At 39.5% G+C, this 17,540-nt stretch overlaps 1 protein-coding gene across 2 annotated transcripts; it reads left to right on the top strand.

Annotated features, from left to right (window-relative positions):
* The first annotated feature begins 1,096 nt into the window (after window positions 1-1,096).
* On the top strand, window positions 1,097-17,477 carry myh7bb (myosin, heavy chain 7B, cardiac muscle, beta b). 2 transcript variants are annotated; one of them, XM_057319674.1, is made up of 43 exons: window positions 1,097-1,142; window positions 1,328-1,464; window positions 1,796-1,899; window positions 2,142-2,285; window positions 2,408-2,564; window positions 2,723-2,750; window positions 2,953-3,049; window positions 3,535-3,627; window positions 3,712-3,775; window positions 3,857-3,955; window positions 4,063-4,166; window positions 4,275-4,413; window positions 4,504-4,622; window positions 4,723-4,872; window positions 4,992-5,162; window positions 5,249-5,428; window positions 5,755-5,887; window positions 5,976-6,052; window positions 6,452-6,539; window positions 6,647-6,764; window positions 6,869-6,992; window positions 7,083-7,219; window positions 8,001-8,256; window positions 8,360-8,602; window positions 8,677-8,853; window positions 8,973-9,118; window positions 9,235-9,325; window positions 9,984-10,373; window positions 10,803-10,929; window positions 11,112-11,230; window positions 11,388-11,584; window positions 12,231-12,414; window positions 12,537-12,702; window positions 12,807-12,931; window positions 13,065-13,180; window positions 13,273-13,465; window positions 13,548-13,751; window positions 13,846-13,971; window positions 15,323-15,493; window positions 15,589-15,693; window positions 15,767-15,862; window positions 15,999-16,136; window positions 16,228-17,477. In XM_057319674.1, exons 2-43 carry the CDS (start codon window positions 1,365-1,367, stop codon window positions 16,237-16,239), a joined length of 5,808 nt encoding a protein of 1,935 aa, XP_057175657.1. In that variant the 5' UTR covers window positions 1,097-1,142; window positions 1,328-1,364; the 3' UTR covers window positions 16,240-17,477. The 2 variants fall into 2 exon arrangements, with proteins under 2 accessions (XP_057175657.1, XP_057175658.1); XM_057319675.1 differs by lacking the exons at window positions 1,097-1,142; window positions 1,328-1,464; window positions 1,796-1,899; window positions 2,142-2,285; window positions 2,953-3,049 and having other exon boundaries at window positions 2,480-2,564.
* Window positions 17,478-17,540: the final 63 nt, after the last annotated feature.

Here is a 17,540-nt window from a genome sequence, read left to right as displayed (position 1 = left end):
TCACTCTCAGTAATTTCTAAGGGAAACAAACAGAGGACCGCCTCTTTAACCACAAACTCATGACAGACAACATGGCTATCTGTGCATGGAATGCAGGCTATTGGGAACAGGAGTATTCTCTTCTATTTTCGGACTACAGAGTGGGCTCTGGATTCTGCTAAAGGACACTTATCTCAGCTTTACCTCTCAAGGTCGACAGCTTCTGAGGCGCCAATTTGCTGCGGAGGATCGGCCTGTATCAGTAACCAAGCATGAACGTTATCCAGATCATGTGTTAAATAAAACATATCACTGGTTTTCTCAAGTAGTCTGTCACAGGAGGCAGACACAGTTGGAAGTTTTCTTTTTTAATACGAATTACAATTCGGTCACATTAAAATGGACAGCTCCATGTTGTAAAGCGTTCATTAAAAAATTCTCAGACTTTTTTTATTTTTTAAGTTTTTTATAAGGCCTCAGTTACAAAATCATGATTTCCACCTGTCATAATACAATGTAACCCACAAATAGGCTAGTTCTCTAAACTGTTTTAGCTAGAGAACAATCTGCAATGCAGTACATTTGCCGTGCACTAACAAAGGTTGTCTTTTCTTACACAGAAAGACTTTAAAACAACAAAACCATCCACTTTCTGGATCACAGAGGTGAATAACTTTTACAGATTATGGGGCATAGCAAGAATAGTACAGATCTAATCCAATGAAATAATTTTAAATTACAGATAATTCATAACAATTTACAAAACCCTTCAGATCAGAATTTTGTGGTTGTGGTAAACTTTGTGTTGTAACTAATGTAGATTATCTGAGATCTGCAGTTTATATTTTTATGCACTGTAATGTTTAGTCCTTAAAATATGCGCAGAAAGAGGTCAGGCATTTAACCTTCGGACATCAGTGGTTAAATCACGATCAACAACAATGTCGTTTTAAAAATAACCCGCTTACAGTAGGGTTCGGTCACCTGGTTGCCTTTTGTGATCGCGCAGAGACGGACAGCACGGCCACGCGACCAATGAGCAACTGAATACACACGGACACATGGGGATATCTGACATATCTCCCCAACTCTGACCTTGAGAGTGACAATAAAAGGAGAGCGTGCCACTTGTTGAGAGGCCAACCCGTTTAGACTTTCCTGGGGTTAGTACTCATATGCATGCGTTTGAATGAAGCGCTGTATTTTGATGATTTTGCATTTTTAAGTTTTTAAAAATTCAAAACGAACCCAAATACTCTTTTTACGCTTAAATTGCAATGTATTCAATTCCTACGAGTAGCAATACAATCTGGAGTTTTTTTACCCTAACCAATTTTCTGAATTCCAGGTGTTTGAGTGCAAACTGGGGACCCGACGCGTTTATCATGTCACGCTTTATGGAATTGAGGGAGTTTGGCAACGCGGCGACGTTCCTGCGTAAAACCAACCTGGAGCAGCTCGCTGCGCAAGCCCATGCGTTTGATGGTACTGTCTCCAAGCTGTGTTTTATTTTTAGGTTTTGAAACTATTAATTTTAAATCATATTAAAAGATTTAAATCATGCCCATTTGCTGAATGTGTCACAGTATATTGAGCATGTATTGTATATTGCTTGGACACATTGGCAAAACATGCCCTAATACTTACTATTCTCAATTTTTGCTTTCTTATGACCAGTACAATATATATTCCATTAACATTTTGATATTTTGATGGCTTTAATAATTATAATAATTATTATACAATAAATATTAATATAAAAAAGATGAATTACAATGTGTTACAAGACATGTACTGGGTTTATGTTTCTGTGTAGGGAAGAAACGTGTTTGGATTCCAGATGAGAAAGAAGCCTACATTGAGGTGGAGGTTAAAGATACAGATGCAGACAAAGTAATGGTGGAGACCAAAGATGGACAGGTCAGTGAATCTTAAATAATCTCCATTGTTCTTTTGAGCAACGTAACTGTTTTAAGTTTACCCAAACAACAATGTTGATGTTTGATGTATTCATGAGAATGTTTTTCTGAATGATATATGTTTAGGATATGTGATTGACTGAAAAAAAACATAAACTTTTATTGCTTCAGTTGTCAAGCAACAACATTTTATTCGGCGTTGGAAATAGAAAATATGGTGAATAAATCATTTCATTCAAACAGATGTTAACGGTGAGAGAGGATGATATTCAGCAGATGAACCCCCCTAAGTTTGACATGATTGAAGACATGGCCATGCTCACACACCTCAATGAGGCCTCTGTTCTCTTCAACCTCAGCCGTCGTTACAGTTTCTGGATGATCTATGTAAGAACCCATTTTGTAGTCTGTATCTCACGGTGGTTTAAGAATAATTCATGCATCAAGGCATCTGTCACCTGAATTTCACGTTTGTCTGATCAACTTTATTGTTCTCTGTCCCTCCGCAGACATATTCAGGGCTTTTTTGTGTGACAGTTAACCCGTACAAAAGGCTTCCCGTGTACTCTGCAGAAGTGGTTGCTGCATATAAGGGGAAGCGTCGCTCAGATGTTCCGCCTCACATCTTTTCCATAGCAGACAATGCCTACAATGACATGCTAAAAAGTACTGTCTTCAAAAAGTCGTCAACATATTTCAGTTTTGCCCTCTATTTTTTAAAATACTAAATAGCACCTACTTGATCATTACACAATTACAGTTTTATTTTTGGTGTTATTTAACATTAAGTTCTCATTAAGTGTTCTGCTCTATTTTTCCTATAGATCGTGAAAACCAGTCAATGCTTATCACGTAAGTACTGCTTTACCACCTCATTACACATCTTTTCTACAACTAGCCAGAATGATGTGGAATCAATTTTTGCATTTTTTGCATTACTTAATCTTGACATGGTATAAAAGATTGGGTTTTGCCAGGTTTTTTTCATTTTTTACATCATCTTGGGTTTAATCATGTTTCATGCATATTTCACATGAATTTTCCTCATGCTTAGCGGAGAATCCGGTGCTGGCAAAACCGTCAACACGAAACGTGTAATTCAGTATTTTGCCATTATAGCTGCTCTTGGCGAAGCAGCAGTCAAAAAAGGAGTAAGGGCAGAAACTTCATATCTGTGCTTTTTTTGTCATCACCCACCCTTATTACCCTCGTTTTTGTATCCCTGCGAGTCTTTTTCCCTCTACATCTTGTTTTTGGGGATTATGATAATACTTTAATTTTATATCTGGATTCACAGACTTCCTTTTAACAGATAAGGAGTGACCCTAAGAGTTTTGTTGTCTTATTCCCATTCCAGTATGTTTTATAAACCCTTTTTATACCATTCTACATTGCCTATTCCCTTTTCCCCCTTTTTTGCAAGTCTTTCATATTGTCTCTTGTTTTTTAACATTTTGATCTTCTCTTTTCGAAAATCAACCCAGATGTCATTTATTCCCTCCCAATCATCAAAGATAATATTTTTCATTTTTCATATCCATTAGTTTGTTCTGTCTACTCATAGATTTCATTTTGTGTGTTGAGTTCATGAGTTGTGTCAGGTAAACTCACACATCCCTTTGTTTTCAACACACAGGGTACATTAGAGGATCAGGTCATTGAAGCAAACCCAGCTATGGAAGCTTTTGGCAATGCTAAAACCTTGAGGAATGACAACTCATCCCGCTTTGTGAGTGAATATTATAAGTGCATAACATCTCATGTTCTTTTAATATTCTACTCTGTTTCACTGTTTTGTCTCTCATCAACACAGGGAAAATTTATAAGAATCCATTTTGGTCCTACAGGGAAACTAGCATCTGCTGATTTTGACATCTGTACGTTGATTCGAAAAATTTACTTTTGTGTTAATAGATGAAATATATTTGTTGTTTCATGTTCTTTATTTCATTGTTTAGATCTTCTGGAAAAATCCAGAGTGATATTTCAGCAAGGTGGAGAAAGAAGTTATCACATCTACTACCAGATCCTCTCGCATAAAAAACCAGAACTTCAAGGTATTCGGGCAAAGCCAATATTTACATCAAAGAACCAAGACTGGAGTATTGACATCTGTATTTCTGCTATGCTCCTAAAAACCAAACATCTTTCATCTGTTTAACAGACATGCTGCTGGTTTCATCAAATCCCTTTGACTACCACTTCTGCTCGCAGGGTGTTACAACTGTGGACCACATGGATGATGGAGATGAGCTGCTTGCAACCGATGTAAGTGTTGCTTGTATGATGGAAATTCCTGCAGTTTTCCTCCACCAATCCTTTTACATTAAATCTTGATGACCACCCATGGAGCACATGTCCCTTTGTCCTTTCTAGCATGCAATGGACACCCTTGGTTTCACTCCTGAAGAGAAATATGGCTGCTACAAGATAGTTGGTGCCATCATGCACTTTGGAAACATGAAGTTCAAAGTGCGGCAGAGAGAGGAGCAAGCGGAGGCGGATGGCACTGAAAGTAAGAGGGATTTTTGTGTAAACAGATGTCTAAATTGAGTAGGTTTGGTCAGCGTCTGGGTTGGATTATGCTCTGTGATTTTGTCCACAGGTGCAGACAAAGCCTCCTATCTTATGGGGATCAGTTCAGCTGACCTCATAAAGGGGCTGCTCCACCCGAGGGTTAAAGTGGGCAATGAGTACATAGTCAAGGGACAGACGGTCGAACAGGTCAGCACAATACTGTGCATGTTCTTCATTCTGTGGATGTTAGAGAGATATAAATACACAAAAATATCTGATGATTTTTTGTTTTTTTCTGTAATCATAGGTGGCCTATGCAGTTGGTGCTCTGGCCAAAGCCACCTATGACCGTATGTTTAAGTGGCTGGTTAGCAGAATCAATAGAACCCTGTACACGGCCCTCCCACGTCAGTTCTTTATAGGAGTACTCGACATTGCAGGCTTTGAGATCTTTGAGGCAAGTCCTTAAACATCACACGTGGGTCCTCTTAAAGGAGCGAGACATTATTCATTACTCACTGTACCTATTTATTTATTTATTTATTTAACCTATTGTACCTTTTGTGCTCCTAACAGTTCAACAACTTTGAGCAGCTTTGCATCAACTTCACAAATGAAAAACTGCAACAGTTTTTCAACCATCACATGTTCATCTTGGAGCAGGAGGAGTATAAAACGGAGGGCATCGAGTGGACCTTCATAGACTTTGGATTAGACCTACAGGCCTGCATTGACCTAATAGAAAAGGTTGATATTTAAACATGAAATCATGCACAAAATAGTACAAGTATACCAGACTAATGCTATTGCATCCCTCTTGCATTTTCTTGCAGCCTATGGGCATCCTGTCTATTCTAGAGGAGGAGTGCATGTTTCCTAAAGCCACAGAGAGCAGCTTTAAAGCTAAACTCTATGATAATCACCTTGGCAAGTCTCCCAACTTCCAGAGACCGAGGCCTGACAAAAAACGCAAATATGACACCCATTTTGAGCTGGTGCACTATGCTGGTGTGGTGAGTGGAAATACTGTCACATTTACACAGATATTTCATATGGCTATTTTTATCAGAGAATACAATAGAGGCTTTATTAGCCACACAGCTGGGACCGATGGAATTAGGGACCGATTTACAGTATGCAGCGTCTCCATCGAATGGCAATATATAAGTAATAGGGATAATCTGGAGGAATCTGAGGTTAAGTGTCCTGCTTAAAGGCACAATGGTGATAGCTTAAGGGTTTCAATTCACAAGCTTTGGGACAAAAGCTTGGATCATGTGAATTGTGAATTGTAATTTCATGTGAATTGTAATTTCAATGTGTGCATGTATGTTTCCAGGTGCCGTACAACATCAGTGGATGGCTTGATAAAAACAGGGATCCTCTGAATGAGACAGTAGTTGGAATCTTCCAAAGGTCCTCCAACAAGTTAATGGCAAGCCTCTTCGAGAACTTCATCTGCATTAATTCAGGTGCATTTTTAAGCAACTGCTTTACAGTTGGTACTAATGTGGACCAGGTTTAAAGTGTATTAAAGTGCACACGTACTGCATGTTACAGGTACAGAAGGAAAGCCAGGAAGCAAAGAGAAGAGAAAGAAAGGTGCATCATTCCAAACCGTGTCACAGCTGCACAAGGTTGGTGAATGAGGAGAGAACATGAGATAAAGAGAAAACTGTATTAATTTGTCATTAATTTGTTACTATACCAAATCCTTAAATGCCCCAGAAATGCCACACACATTTTATTACTTTAAATGAAATAAAAATAAAATGTAGAAATGAATTATAGGTTTTGGAAATGGAGAGTGAGCCAGTTAAGACTTGCAGTGATGTTTAGGTTTATTGACCCATGAACATCACTTTAAGTCTGTGCTGGCTCTGCTTTCACCAGCTACAGATGCCAAACACGACACAGGTAAGAGTTGCGTGTCACCAGTTGAGCTACAGGAATGCTACTGTTAGACTCAGTCAATATCTTGACTCAGTTGAAGGACAGCATGCTGATTGATCGTTCGTCTTGCCTTTCTCTTCTAGGAGAACCTAAACAAATTGATGAAAAATCTGAGAAGCACTCAGCCTCATTTTGTGAGATGCATTATCCCCAATGAGACCAAGACTTCAGGTACACCAGTCATATTTGGATTTGCTTTCTTTTCGTACAGAAGGAATTTTGTTACCTACTGCAAGATTTTATACCAAAAATTTCAAATGTTTTCTTGTATCTGATAGGAATGATGGATTCGTTCCTTGTATTGCACCAGCTTCGGTGCAACGGCGTTCTGGAAGGGATTCGCATTTGCAGAAAGGGATTCCCCAATCGCATTCTCTATGCAGAGTTCAAACAACGGTGAGTTCTCCCTCATAGGTCACATTCGTAATCTCTTAGGAGACTCTAGATTATACAAAACTATGGAGAAGAATAGATTAAAGTAGGCCTTCGGGATTTTCCAGATACCGGATCCTCAATCCTGTGGCCATCCCGGAGGACACGTATGTGGACAGCAGGAAAGCTGTTGAAAAGCTTCTGGGTTCGTTGGACATCGACCACACGCAGTACAAGTTTGGCCACAGCAAGGTTCAAAAACCTTTCTTTCCTTTTATATTGCCTATTTTCAGTGACCCAAAACTGGTCCTCCTGACAAACACTGAATGTGTCCTCCATCAGGTATTCTTCAAGGCAGGACTTCTTGGTCAGCTGGAGGACATGAGAGATGAACGACTGTCTGAGATCCTTACCTTGCTGCAGGCTTTCTGCAGGGGTAAACTGATGAGGATGGAGCGAAAGAAGATGATGATAGAAAAGTACGTAAGGAGAAGATACCACTCGGACCCTGTTTTTAAACCTTGACGTTAGACGTAAAGTGTCTAAATAACCGATGGCAAATAGTTTTGCTATTACTCACTGACTGTTGCAGATCTGGCTTTCTTGAGTCGGTTCTAAGCATGGTGATAAACCGTTGAGAGTGTGTAAGCTTCCAAATATATGGTGGGAATGTCTAGAGTGTATGTGAACTATGGTGTGGCGTGTGTCTGCGTGTTTTGTGCGTGTGCACGCTACATAAAAAGACAGTTAAAGCCCCTCCACCACAAATGGCATTCGCAATAGCAGGTGCAGAGGAGGGTCATGTGTCCCGGTTCCTAACCAGTGTCTCCTTCTCTTCTTTATTATAAATAACCCTCTTTTGTCTGGGAGCAGGCAAATTGTTTAGATGCCAGTCCAGGTGACAGGGGATTAAGTCCTCTTGTTTCTGCAAATGGGTTCAGATAGTCAACGACTACTGCTCAACTTTTGACTGTCCCAGATTCAGCGATGGGGAATTGATTTACCCTTTGGGTATGTTCAGTGTCACGGTGGGATTACTGATATAGAAACCGCGACACAATGGTGTGTGGCAGCCTGGCCCTATTTGGTGCTAAACATACTGAGCTAATTTTGAACAAACAAAGGTAGATATTATGAGTCATCAAAATGGCTCCCGCTTATTTCCAACATGGACATAACGTTTTGCAATAGAGTCTTAAAGTTCCAGTTCCCTAAAATGTTCATTTAGCAATGTTGCCTCATGTGAATATCTTCACACAGGGAAGCTTTGATGGTGATACAGTGGAACATCCGTGCCTTTTACGCTGTAAAGAACTGGCCGTGGATGTGTCTGTTCTTCAAGATCAAACCCCTGTTGAGGAGTGCAGCCACGGAGAAGGAACTGGTGGCGCTGAAGGAGGAGTTCCAGAAGATAAAGGAGGCTCTAGAGAGGTCGGAGGTGAAGAGGAAGGAGTTTGAGGAGCGACAGGTCTCTTTGGTACAGGAGAAAAATGATCTCTCTCTTCAGCTTCAAGCTGTGAGTGAATTATTATATTAGATGTCATTTATTTATTAATGGCGGTAATGTCTGTGTAAAATGCAAGGAAGGTGCCCTCATCCCTTGAACATTTTATCTCCAGGAGCAAGATAACCTGGCAGACGCTGAGGAGCGCTGTAACCTGTTGATCAAAGCTAAGATCCAAATGGAGGGAAAGATTAAGGAGCTGATGGAGCGTCTGGAGGATGAGGAGGAGCTCAATGCCACCCTCACAGCCAAGAAACGAAAACTAGAAGATGAGTGCATTGAGCTAAAGAAAGATCTAGATGATCTGGAAATCACTCTGGCCAAGGTGGAGAAGGAAAAACATGCCACTGAGAACAAGGTATTTACTTTAGCTCCTTACTTTATCTTCTTGTTTTCTGTTCAAGCACTCACCTCATTCTTTTGTCCTCTAAGGTTAAAAACTTGGTGGAGGAAATGGCCACATTGGATGAGAGCATCTCCAAGCTGACTAAAGAGAAGAAAGCCCTCCAGGATGCACATCAGCAAGCCCTGGAAGACCTGCAGGCTGAGGAAAACAAAGTGAACATGCTGTCAAAGGCGAAAATCAAACTGGAGCAGCAGGTGGATGACGTGAGTATGGAGCGAGCCAAGTTAAATTCTATAGGACAGGCCTAAGGGTCTTAAAAGAAAGTGCAAAGAATTGTGATAGTCTAATTCTTATATTTTTTTTTTTGTATTTACTGGAACAGTTGGAGGGCTCTCTGGAGCAGGAGAAGAAATTACGTATGGATCTGGAGCGAGTGAAGCGGAAACTGGAAGGAGACCTGAAGCTCTCTGTTGAGTCAGCCATGGATTTGGAGAATAGCAAACAGCATCTGGAGGACGGATTGAAAAAGTGAGATTTTGTCTAAATAAGTCTTAGTATCTGTAATGTGACACATGGGAATACTGTGCTACAAATTTGCTTTATTATTGCAGTTCAGGTTCTAATGTACTTGGTATTTTGTGTAGGAAGGACCATGAAATGGCTCAGATTGGTGCAAAGATTGATGAAGAGCAAGCTTTGGTGATTCAACTGCAAAAGAGAATAAAAGAATTACAGGTGAATATACTGTATTTACTTGGCTAATGTGTTTGGATCTGTGGGACTTATATTTATTTGAAAGGTGCTATGACATCTTAGTTCTGTGTCAGCAACCATGGTGCTTCGAAAGGGAGGGGTGGAGTGAGCTGTTTGTTGCAATTCGCAACCTCATGCTAAAGTCTCCACACTGTTCCTTTAAGATAAACGTGTTTCTTTCACCCGTATCAGTTTTTTCTTAATGGTACTTTTTTATTTTACAGAAAACAAATAGCACTTTTTATCGGTAAAGGGATTTATCTACAGTATGTTGCTTGTAACTGAGATAAAATAAACATCTGTAAAATATTTTTACATACATTTTTATGGCTGTATTGTAGTAAAAATGAAATAATGCTGTGGTCCACTAGACTTGCGAACATTGGCTGACTAATAAAAATATCACCATAAAAGTGTTTATGTAAATAGATATTTGGCAGCAAAAAATGCACTGACCCAGCATTGGGTCAAAAAGGGACAAACCAAGGAAATACAGTATTTATATTTAGTAATGGGTTTAAACAGCCCAGCATTTTAAATTGAAACAACCCAGCATTGGTTAATTTACAACCCAATGGTTGGGTACATCATAGCATTTTCTACAGTGTATTGAGTTAATATTATGGTAAACTCTTGACAGACCCGTATTGAAGAGCTGGAGGAGGAACTAGAGGCTGAAAGAGCAGCTCGATCGAAGGCAGACAAGCAACGTACCGATGTGTCGCGGGAACTGGAGGAACTGAGCGAATGTCTGGAGGAAGCAGGAGGTGCCACTGCGGTCCAGATTGAGATGAATAAGAAGCGGGAGTCAGACTTTCTGAAGCTGCGGAGGGATTTAGAAGAGGTCTCGCTGCATCATGAAACCACCATGGCAATGCTGAGGAGAAAACATGCAGATGCTGTGGCTGAGATGGGCGAACAGCTTGATAACCTGCAGAGGGTCAAACAAAAGCTGGAGAAGGAAAAGGCAGAAGCCAGAATGGAGTCTGAGGATCTGGCGTCTAACCTTGAGCATCTCTCTAGAGCCAAGGTGAAACGTCTCGACGTGCTCAGTGCGTTTTGTGATTGCCTGCTGAAAAAAATCTGGTTTTAGCTCTTAAGGGCATAGTTCACCCAGAAATTAAAACGATGTCATCATTTATTTACCCCCATGTCATTCAAAACCTGACTCTTTCTTCTGTGAAAGACAAAATAAGATATTTTGAGAAACGTCTCAGTGGTTTTTTGTCCAATATTGAGTCCAATATTGTTTGATTAGCAGCATTCTTCAAAATAACTTATTTTGTGTTCTGCACAAGAAAGAAAGTTATGTAAGTTTGAATTGACAAAGAGGGTGAATAAAGAATGAAAGAATTTTTGGGTGAACTATCCTTTAAACAGGCTTATGTTAGTTATCACATCATCTGTGGCCAAAACCTGTAAGACATTTTATCTTAACAAAGAGAACTTTTGTTTGCAGGCCACAACTGAGAAACTGTCCAGGATGTACGAGGACCAATTAAACGAGTCTAAAACCAAAGTGGAGGAACTCCAGAGGCAGCTAATGGATGTCACCTCTCAAAAAGCACGAGCCCAGACAGAGAGTGGTCAGTTTTCTACCTCTTTTCCTGTAGCTCTTTTGCTAGAGCATTGCTTTATAACGTCATACATACATACATACTGAAAAAATGTACTTGAAATGAACTTGAGTGCATTGTAACTAAGTAAGCTTGGAAAAAACATCTGCCAAATGTATAAATGTAAATGCAAGCTCTCTTTCTGCTAACAGGCGAGGTTGGTCGCAGACTGGAAGAGAGAGAAGTTCTGGTCATGCAGCTGCAGCGAACAAAGACTTCTCTCAGTCAGACTTTGGAAGAGCTCAAGAAACACCTGGAAGAGGAATGCAAAGTGAGCCTGTGTTTGAATACACTGGATGTATTGTTGCACGTATACTAATGTACTTGACCTCACCCAGAAGTATCAATGAATAATTATGGAAAAAGAAATCTCATACTGTATGCACCCTATTCAATATTGTATTTGTTTGACTTTGTGTCTTTGCCAGGCAAAGGGCAGTTTAGCTCATGCTGTACAGTCCTCCAGGCATGACTGTGACCTCTTGAGAGAGCAGTTTGAGGAAGAGCAGGAGGCCAAATCCGAGTTACAGCGTGCTTTATCTAAAGCAAATGCGGAGATTGCTCAGTGGAGGACAAAGTATGAGACTGATGCCGTTCAGAGAACCGAGGAGCTAGAGGAGGCCAAGTAAGGGGATGGTCTATTGTGCCACATTTTTTTAAAGGAATAATTCACCCAAAAATGAAAATTCTGTCATGCTTTACTCACCCTCTTGTCTTTTAACCTGTATGGCCTTATTTCTTCTGCAAAACATACAAGGAGATTAAATAAATATCTGGTTGTTTCAATGGCCCCATGAGCGCCCAGGCAGCCCCATAAAAAGAGTGTGTGGCTCACTGCCCTGTTGAAAAACCAGCATATGCTTGTTAGGTAGGTTTTGAAGCATGGTAGCTGGTTTGTGCTGCATGGTTTAACCTGGTCATTAGCTGGTTTAAGATGGTCATGAGCTGGTCCTAAACTGGTCCTGGGCTGGTTTAGGACCAGCCTAAACAGCTCAGGACCAACTTAAACCAGCACATGACCAGCTAAGGACCAGCACAAACCAGCTAGCATGCTTCAAAACCTACCTAACCAACCTAACCAGCATATGCTGTTTTTTTCAACATGGTGATCATTTTACAAGCAATGTTGTGATGAAAATACAACCTGATATTTAAACAATTTCTCTTTTTTTGGGGTGAAATAGTCTTCATAAGATTCAAAATAAGATTCAAAAATTTGGCTTCTGAATAAACAGAACAGCAGATATGAAAATTGCATTTTTGGTTTTCAGGAAGAAGCTGGCTGCTCGTCTTCAGACATCAGAGGAAACTATAGAAGCTTCTAATGCCAAGTGTGCCTCCCTGGAGAAGACCAAACACCGACTGCAGACGGAGATTGAGGACTTGATGGTTGACCTGGAGAGATCTAATGCCGTGGCTGCTGCTCTGGACAAAAAGCAACGCAATTTTGATAAGGTCAGGACAAATTTCAATTGAATAACTCCAATATATTCTTTTAAACCACAGGTAGAAAGTAAAAATGTGCTTACGTGTCTTTGATATTTATTCTCCAACACTGATTGTTGTTTTATGTCCAGGTCCTTTCTGAATGGAGGCAGAAGTTTGAGGAGACACAGTCAGAGCTGGACAGCTCTCAAAAAGAGTCCCGCAGTCTTAGCACAGAACTCTTCAAGCTGAAAAACTCTTATGAAGAAGCTCTTGATCAGCTGGAAACGATCAAAAGAGAGAACAAAAACCTTCAAGGTACAAACTATTAAGGATAGGACAATGCTTGGTGGTCTTAAGTTGTATTTTGGAGACCGAAATGTAATTGAAAATGAGACAAACCAGCATGTTTGTTTTTGCAGAGGAAATCACTGACTTGACAGAACAGATTGGTGAAGGTAATAAGGCTATACATGAGCTTGAGAAGGTAAAGAAGACACTGGACCATGAGAAGAGTGACATTCACGCAGCACTGGAGGAGGCGGAGGTAATATAATATAATACTGTCTGTGTGCAAAACAAAAACATTGAAATGCTGCCTATGTGCTAAAGGAAAACATACATAATAAAAATAATGCTTTGAAGCGAATGTGCTGTTAACTACTATGCACTCGATGCAGGGCACTCTGGAGCACGAGGAGAGTAAGACCTTACGTATCCAGCTGGAGCTCAGCCAGGTCAGAACTGAAGTTGAAAGGAAGCTTGCAGAAAGGGATGAAGAGATTGACAATCTCCGGTAAAATATATATTTTTCTAACATAAGAACATGTTTAACCTCCAGACACCTCCTCCAAAGACCTTTCAAAAATCCATTTTTTATCAATACAGTCGAAACCACCAGCGGGCCTTGGACAGCATGCAGACCACGCTGGAGGCTGAGACCAGGGCCCGAAATGAGGCCAACAGGGTTAAGAAAAAGATGGAGGGAGATCTGAATGAGATGGAGATCCAGTTGAACCATGCGAACAGACAAGCTGTGGAGTCTCAGAGACTAGTTCGCAACCTACAGCTTCAAATGAAGGTGAGCCGGAAAATACCATTTCTTCTCTGCACTTTTGTCATCTCTGTTTGTTGGTCTTCTCATATATCCTTGGTCTTCTCAGGATCTGCAAGTGGAGCTTGACGAGTCTAGGCATCAGTGTGGAGATCTGAAGGAGCAGGTGGTGGTCACAGAACGCAGGAACAATCTGCTCACAGCAGAGGTGGAGGAGCTGCGTGAAGTGGCGGAGCAGACAGAGCGCATGCGTAAAGTCGCTGAGCATGAGCTTCTGGAATCCAGTGAGAGACTGAATCTGCTGCATACTCAGGTTAGAGTCAGATCTGCGTGTGTTTGGATTAATATAATGATCTTTGATAACATATTGATAGTCAGATTTCATGAACCTCCAATAATCCTAACAGAACACAGTAGTGTTGAACCACAAAAAGAAGTTAGAGAGCGATCTGTCCGTGTTGTCTGGGGAGGTCGATGATGCTCTTCAGGACTGCCGCAATGCTGAGGAGAAGGCGAAGAAGGCCATAACTGATGTGAGTTGCCATGGCAAAAATGCAATAAGGACTACTTTACCATTCATAGCAAACAATGAAGCGTTCAAGTAAAGTAAACAAACACCTCGAATGTAATTTCTGCTGTACTGATTGTGCTATGAAAAGTAACAATTCTTTCAAATCATTTTGCTGATTGAGGAGATCTGCTATTACCTTTCCAAACAGCAGGGCTTTTGAATGAAGGACCTAAGCCATACTGTATTTAGGGACCAGAATGTCACTATTCATAGGGATGGGTTGTTTTTATTTGGTCCAGTAAGAAACCAACCACTTAGAAAATCTCAGCAAGGAATTGTAAAATTCTTGTCACAACAGTTAAGCATGTTTGGTAAAACTGATAAAGGATTGACACAATGTTCACCCAGCCGTTACAACTACCCCCAAACAATAAGTATACTTCAAGTTCATTTGATTAAGTATACTTAAGTAAAATTCAAGTAAGCATACTTCATCTAGTATGTATACTATTATGAGAATGTAGTACTTTAGTAGTAAGTGTACTATTTCAATACTGCTTGGGACTAAATTGGCACTTTTTAGCTTAGTTATAAGTGTATTATTTATTCGTTTTTAAGTGTACTTTTAGTAGTAAACTTGGAATACACAGCTAGTTTACAAGTACGTTTTGGTTTGAACTACAACTATAACTATAAGTGAACTTACTGATAGTTTACAAGTTCAATACTTGTAGCACATTTTTTTGTGAAAGTACACTTTGAAGTGTACTCTCAGAGTAAACACAACTAAGTATAATTGGAATACATAATTATACTTTAAAATATATCTCAGTCAAAAGATTGATTACAAGTAAAGGCCAAATATACTTAGATTTTTCTGTCAATATACTAAGGTGCCATTTTAAGTATATTTCCTAAGAAGTACAAAAGTAGACTGAAAGTATACTTTTTTATTTTTGTTGAAAATAAGTATACTAATAGCACACTTAAATAGGGTGACCATACATACGGGAAAATATTTTTCCCAGACATGTCCTGGCCAGGATTTCGGGTGCGTACTCCAGAGGCTGCATTTGTCCACCGCATAGGCCTATGCCATCAAGGTTTAATATTTCCGTTTAAAAAAAAAAAACATTATAAAATTAACATTCATTTCTCTTAAGACGTATAATAATTGTAGTTTCATTATGAGCTTGAAATATAACGGTTGCTTTTTTTAATTGAAACCTGAAATAATAAACCTCGATGCAGTGAAATGCGGAGGTACCCGAAAACCTGTCCAGGACGTGTCCGGGAAAAATGGCACTGATGGTCACCCAAACCGAAACTTTGTTTTTGTAAAGGGTAACCTTTAAAACCAAATCTATCCATAGGCAGCCATGATGGCAGAAGAACTGAAGAAAGAACAGGACACTAGCAGTCACCTAGAGAGGATGAAGAGAAACATGGAGCAAACCATTAAAGATCTGCAGATGCGCTTGGATGAAGCCGAACAGATCGCTCTGAAAGGAGGAAAGAAACAGATTCAGAAAATGGAAAATCGGGTCAGTCTAACAGAGCAACTCAGCAAAAAATAAATTTCTTCCAGTTTTGCCTCAGATATGAGCATGAGGTATTGTGTGATTTATCTGTACCTCAGGTGAGGGAACTCGAGGGAGAGCTGGAGTGTGAACTGAAGAAAAGTGGAGAGTTCCAGAAGGGAATACGCAAATATGAGAGAAGAATTAAAGAGCTCACGTACCAGGTATTACACAGGGTGATCTGTTATAAAAATTGTTCTGTTATAGATTACAGAAGACTTTGTGTTCTCTTTGTAGACAGAGGAGGACAAAAAAACTCTTTTGAGGATGCAAGTTATGATTGAAAAACTACAGGCTAAAGTGAAGAGCTACAAGAGGCATGCCGAGGATGTAGTATGTATTATTTCACATAAAGTTTTTTCTAGTGTTCAAACTCAATCATTTATCCATTCAGCTTATAATAAGGCTGAAATGTTTTAGTTGTGATGTAGGTATGTTGTAAGATACGCATTTGGTTGGTGTGTGACAGGAGGAGGAAGCCAACAGCAATCTGACCCGCTTCAAGAAGGTCCAGCACGACCTGGATGAAGCTGAAGAGAGAGCGGATATTGCCGAATCTCAGGTCAACAAGCTACGGGTTCGTACCCGAGAGACGCACGTTGTTAAGGTAAAAGATACCAATAAACACCTTTCTGTGAACTTTAGATACAACACGCTTGAATATGAACAAATCATACATTTACCTTTTGTGTTCACAGATCACGGAGTGAAGACCGAATAAGCAAGCGTATTAGAGTGATGTAACGTGTGAAAACCTTTATTAGTCTTCAGAAAATGAAGCAAGGCACAAGTCTGACTGATGCCTACTGAGGGTTAATGCAAATTAACTTGTTGTGATCGATAAATGAAAAATAAATGACAAGTTTTAAAGGTCAAATATATATTTAGAAATGTTTAATTTTATGTCCAGCTTTCTGTCAAGGGCCCTCTGTGACTTTGAAGGGTTTTAGGCTACAGCTTTGGAGTGTTTTGGAAATCATTTCAGTGTTATTACAGTATGGGTGAAGAACAAGGACATTTCAAAGGGATATATTTCCCTGTCTGCGCCCCTCTTCTGTTTTGTGAGTCTTTGGACTGAGCTTTTCTTAAGTTGTTCTATTATCTCTAAAAATCATCTTCAATGATTCAAATGTTCGCATGATCATGTCATGTTGCACATAAGTTCATTTAAACTAAAAATGCCAATACTGTGTGGGCTTTGTTTATACATTTGTTTATATGCAAATGAATTTCAACAAAAGATGCCGATTTTCATCATAATCCCCTCAAGTGTATTTTGCCAACAGAATTTTTAATGTTATAACAGATCAAATCGTAAGAACCCAGACCCATTCTTCCTTAAAGGGGAACTTAAACGAGGGATATAAAACACAAAATGGACCACACAGACTTGTGTTTTTGAAATACAATGCCTACTGTTTTAAAGTTTTCAGCTCAATGTGACAAAAGTTTCATAACTTGTTTTACGTACATTTTCTCGAGAAACGCAGTCAAAACTGGTTAATTGTAATACAGGACATGATATTAACATTGAATTGTAACAATTCAGTAACAAAAAAACAGATTTAAAATAATAAGCCAATCGGGCAGATTAAAATTTTAGAAATGTTGTCTTCCAATACAAAACTCACATACTGTCACATGACCTAACCCAGATGTTCACTTCAGGGGTTAAAAGTTAGGGTTAAATGTTTAAAAAGACCTTTCTAGGTCATCACCAGTGTTTGTAATGCCTGTAGGTTTTTCAAGGGATAGTTCATCTATTCTATTCACCCTCCTGTAATTCAAAACCTGTATGATTCTATTCTGTGGAACACAAAAGAGGATCTTTTCAGAATCTGTCTAATAAAATGGAAGTAAATAGATTACCAACATTCTTCAAAATATCTTCTTTTGTGTTCTGCAGAAGAAAGCCATTCAGGTATGGAATGACATGGGTGTAAATTAATGAAATAACTTTTCATTTTGGGTGAACTATCCATTTAGAATATTGTGACCAAACAGACAAGCA

The sequence above is a fragment of the Triplophysa rosa genome, linkage group LG21, assembly GCF_024868665.1.
Source record: "Triplophysa rosa linkage group LG21, Trosa_1v2, whole genome shotgun sequence".
NCBI lineage: Eukaryota > Metazoa > Chordata > Actinopteri > Cypriniformes > Nemacheilidae > Triplophysa > Triplophysa rosa.
This window is presented reverse-complemented; position numbering and strand designations above follow the sequence as displayed.

Bases quoted from the DNA above. Each gene is read 5' to 3' on its own strand.
- myh7bb (XM_057319674.1), top strand. From the start codon at position 1,365: ATGTCACGCTTTATGGAATTGAGGGAGTTTGGCAACGCGGCGACGTTC. The intron at 2,565-2,722 runs GTACTGTCTTCA...TTTTTCCTATAG, and splicing joins CTACAATGACATGCTAAAAA to ATCGTGAAAACCAGTCAATG. The intron at 4,873-4,991 runs GCAAGTCCTTAA...TGCTCCTAACAG, and splicing joins CAGGCTTTGAGATCTTTGAG to TTCAACAACTTTGAGCAGCT.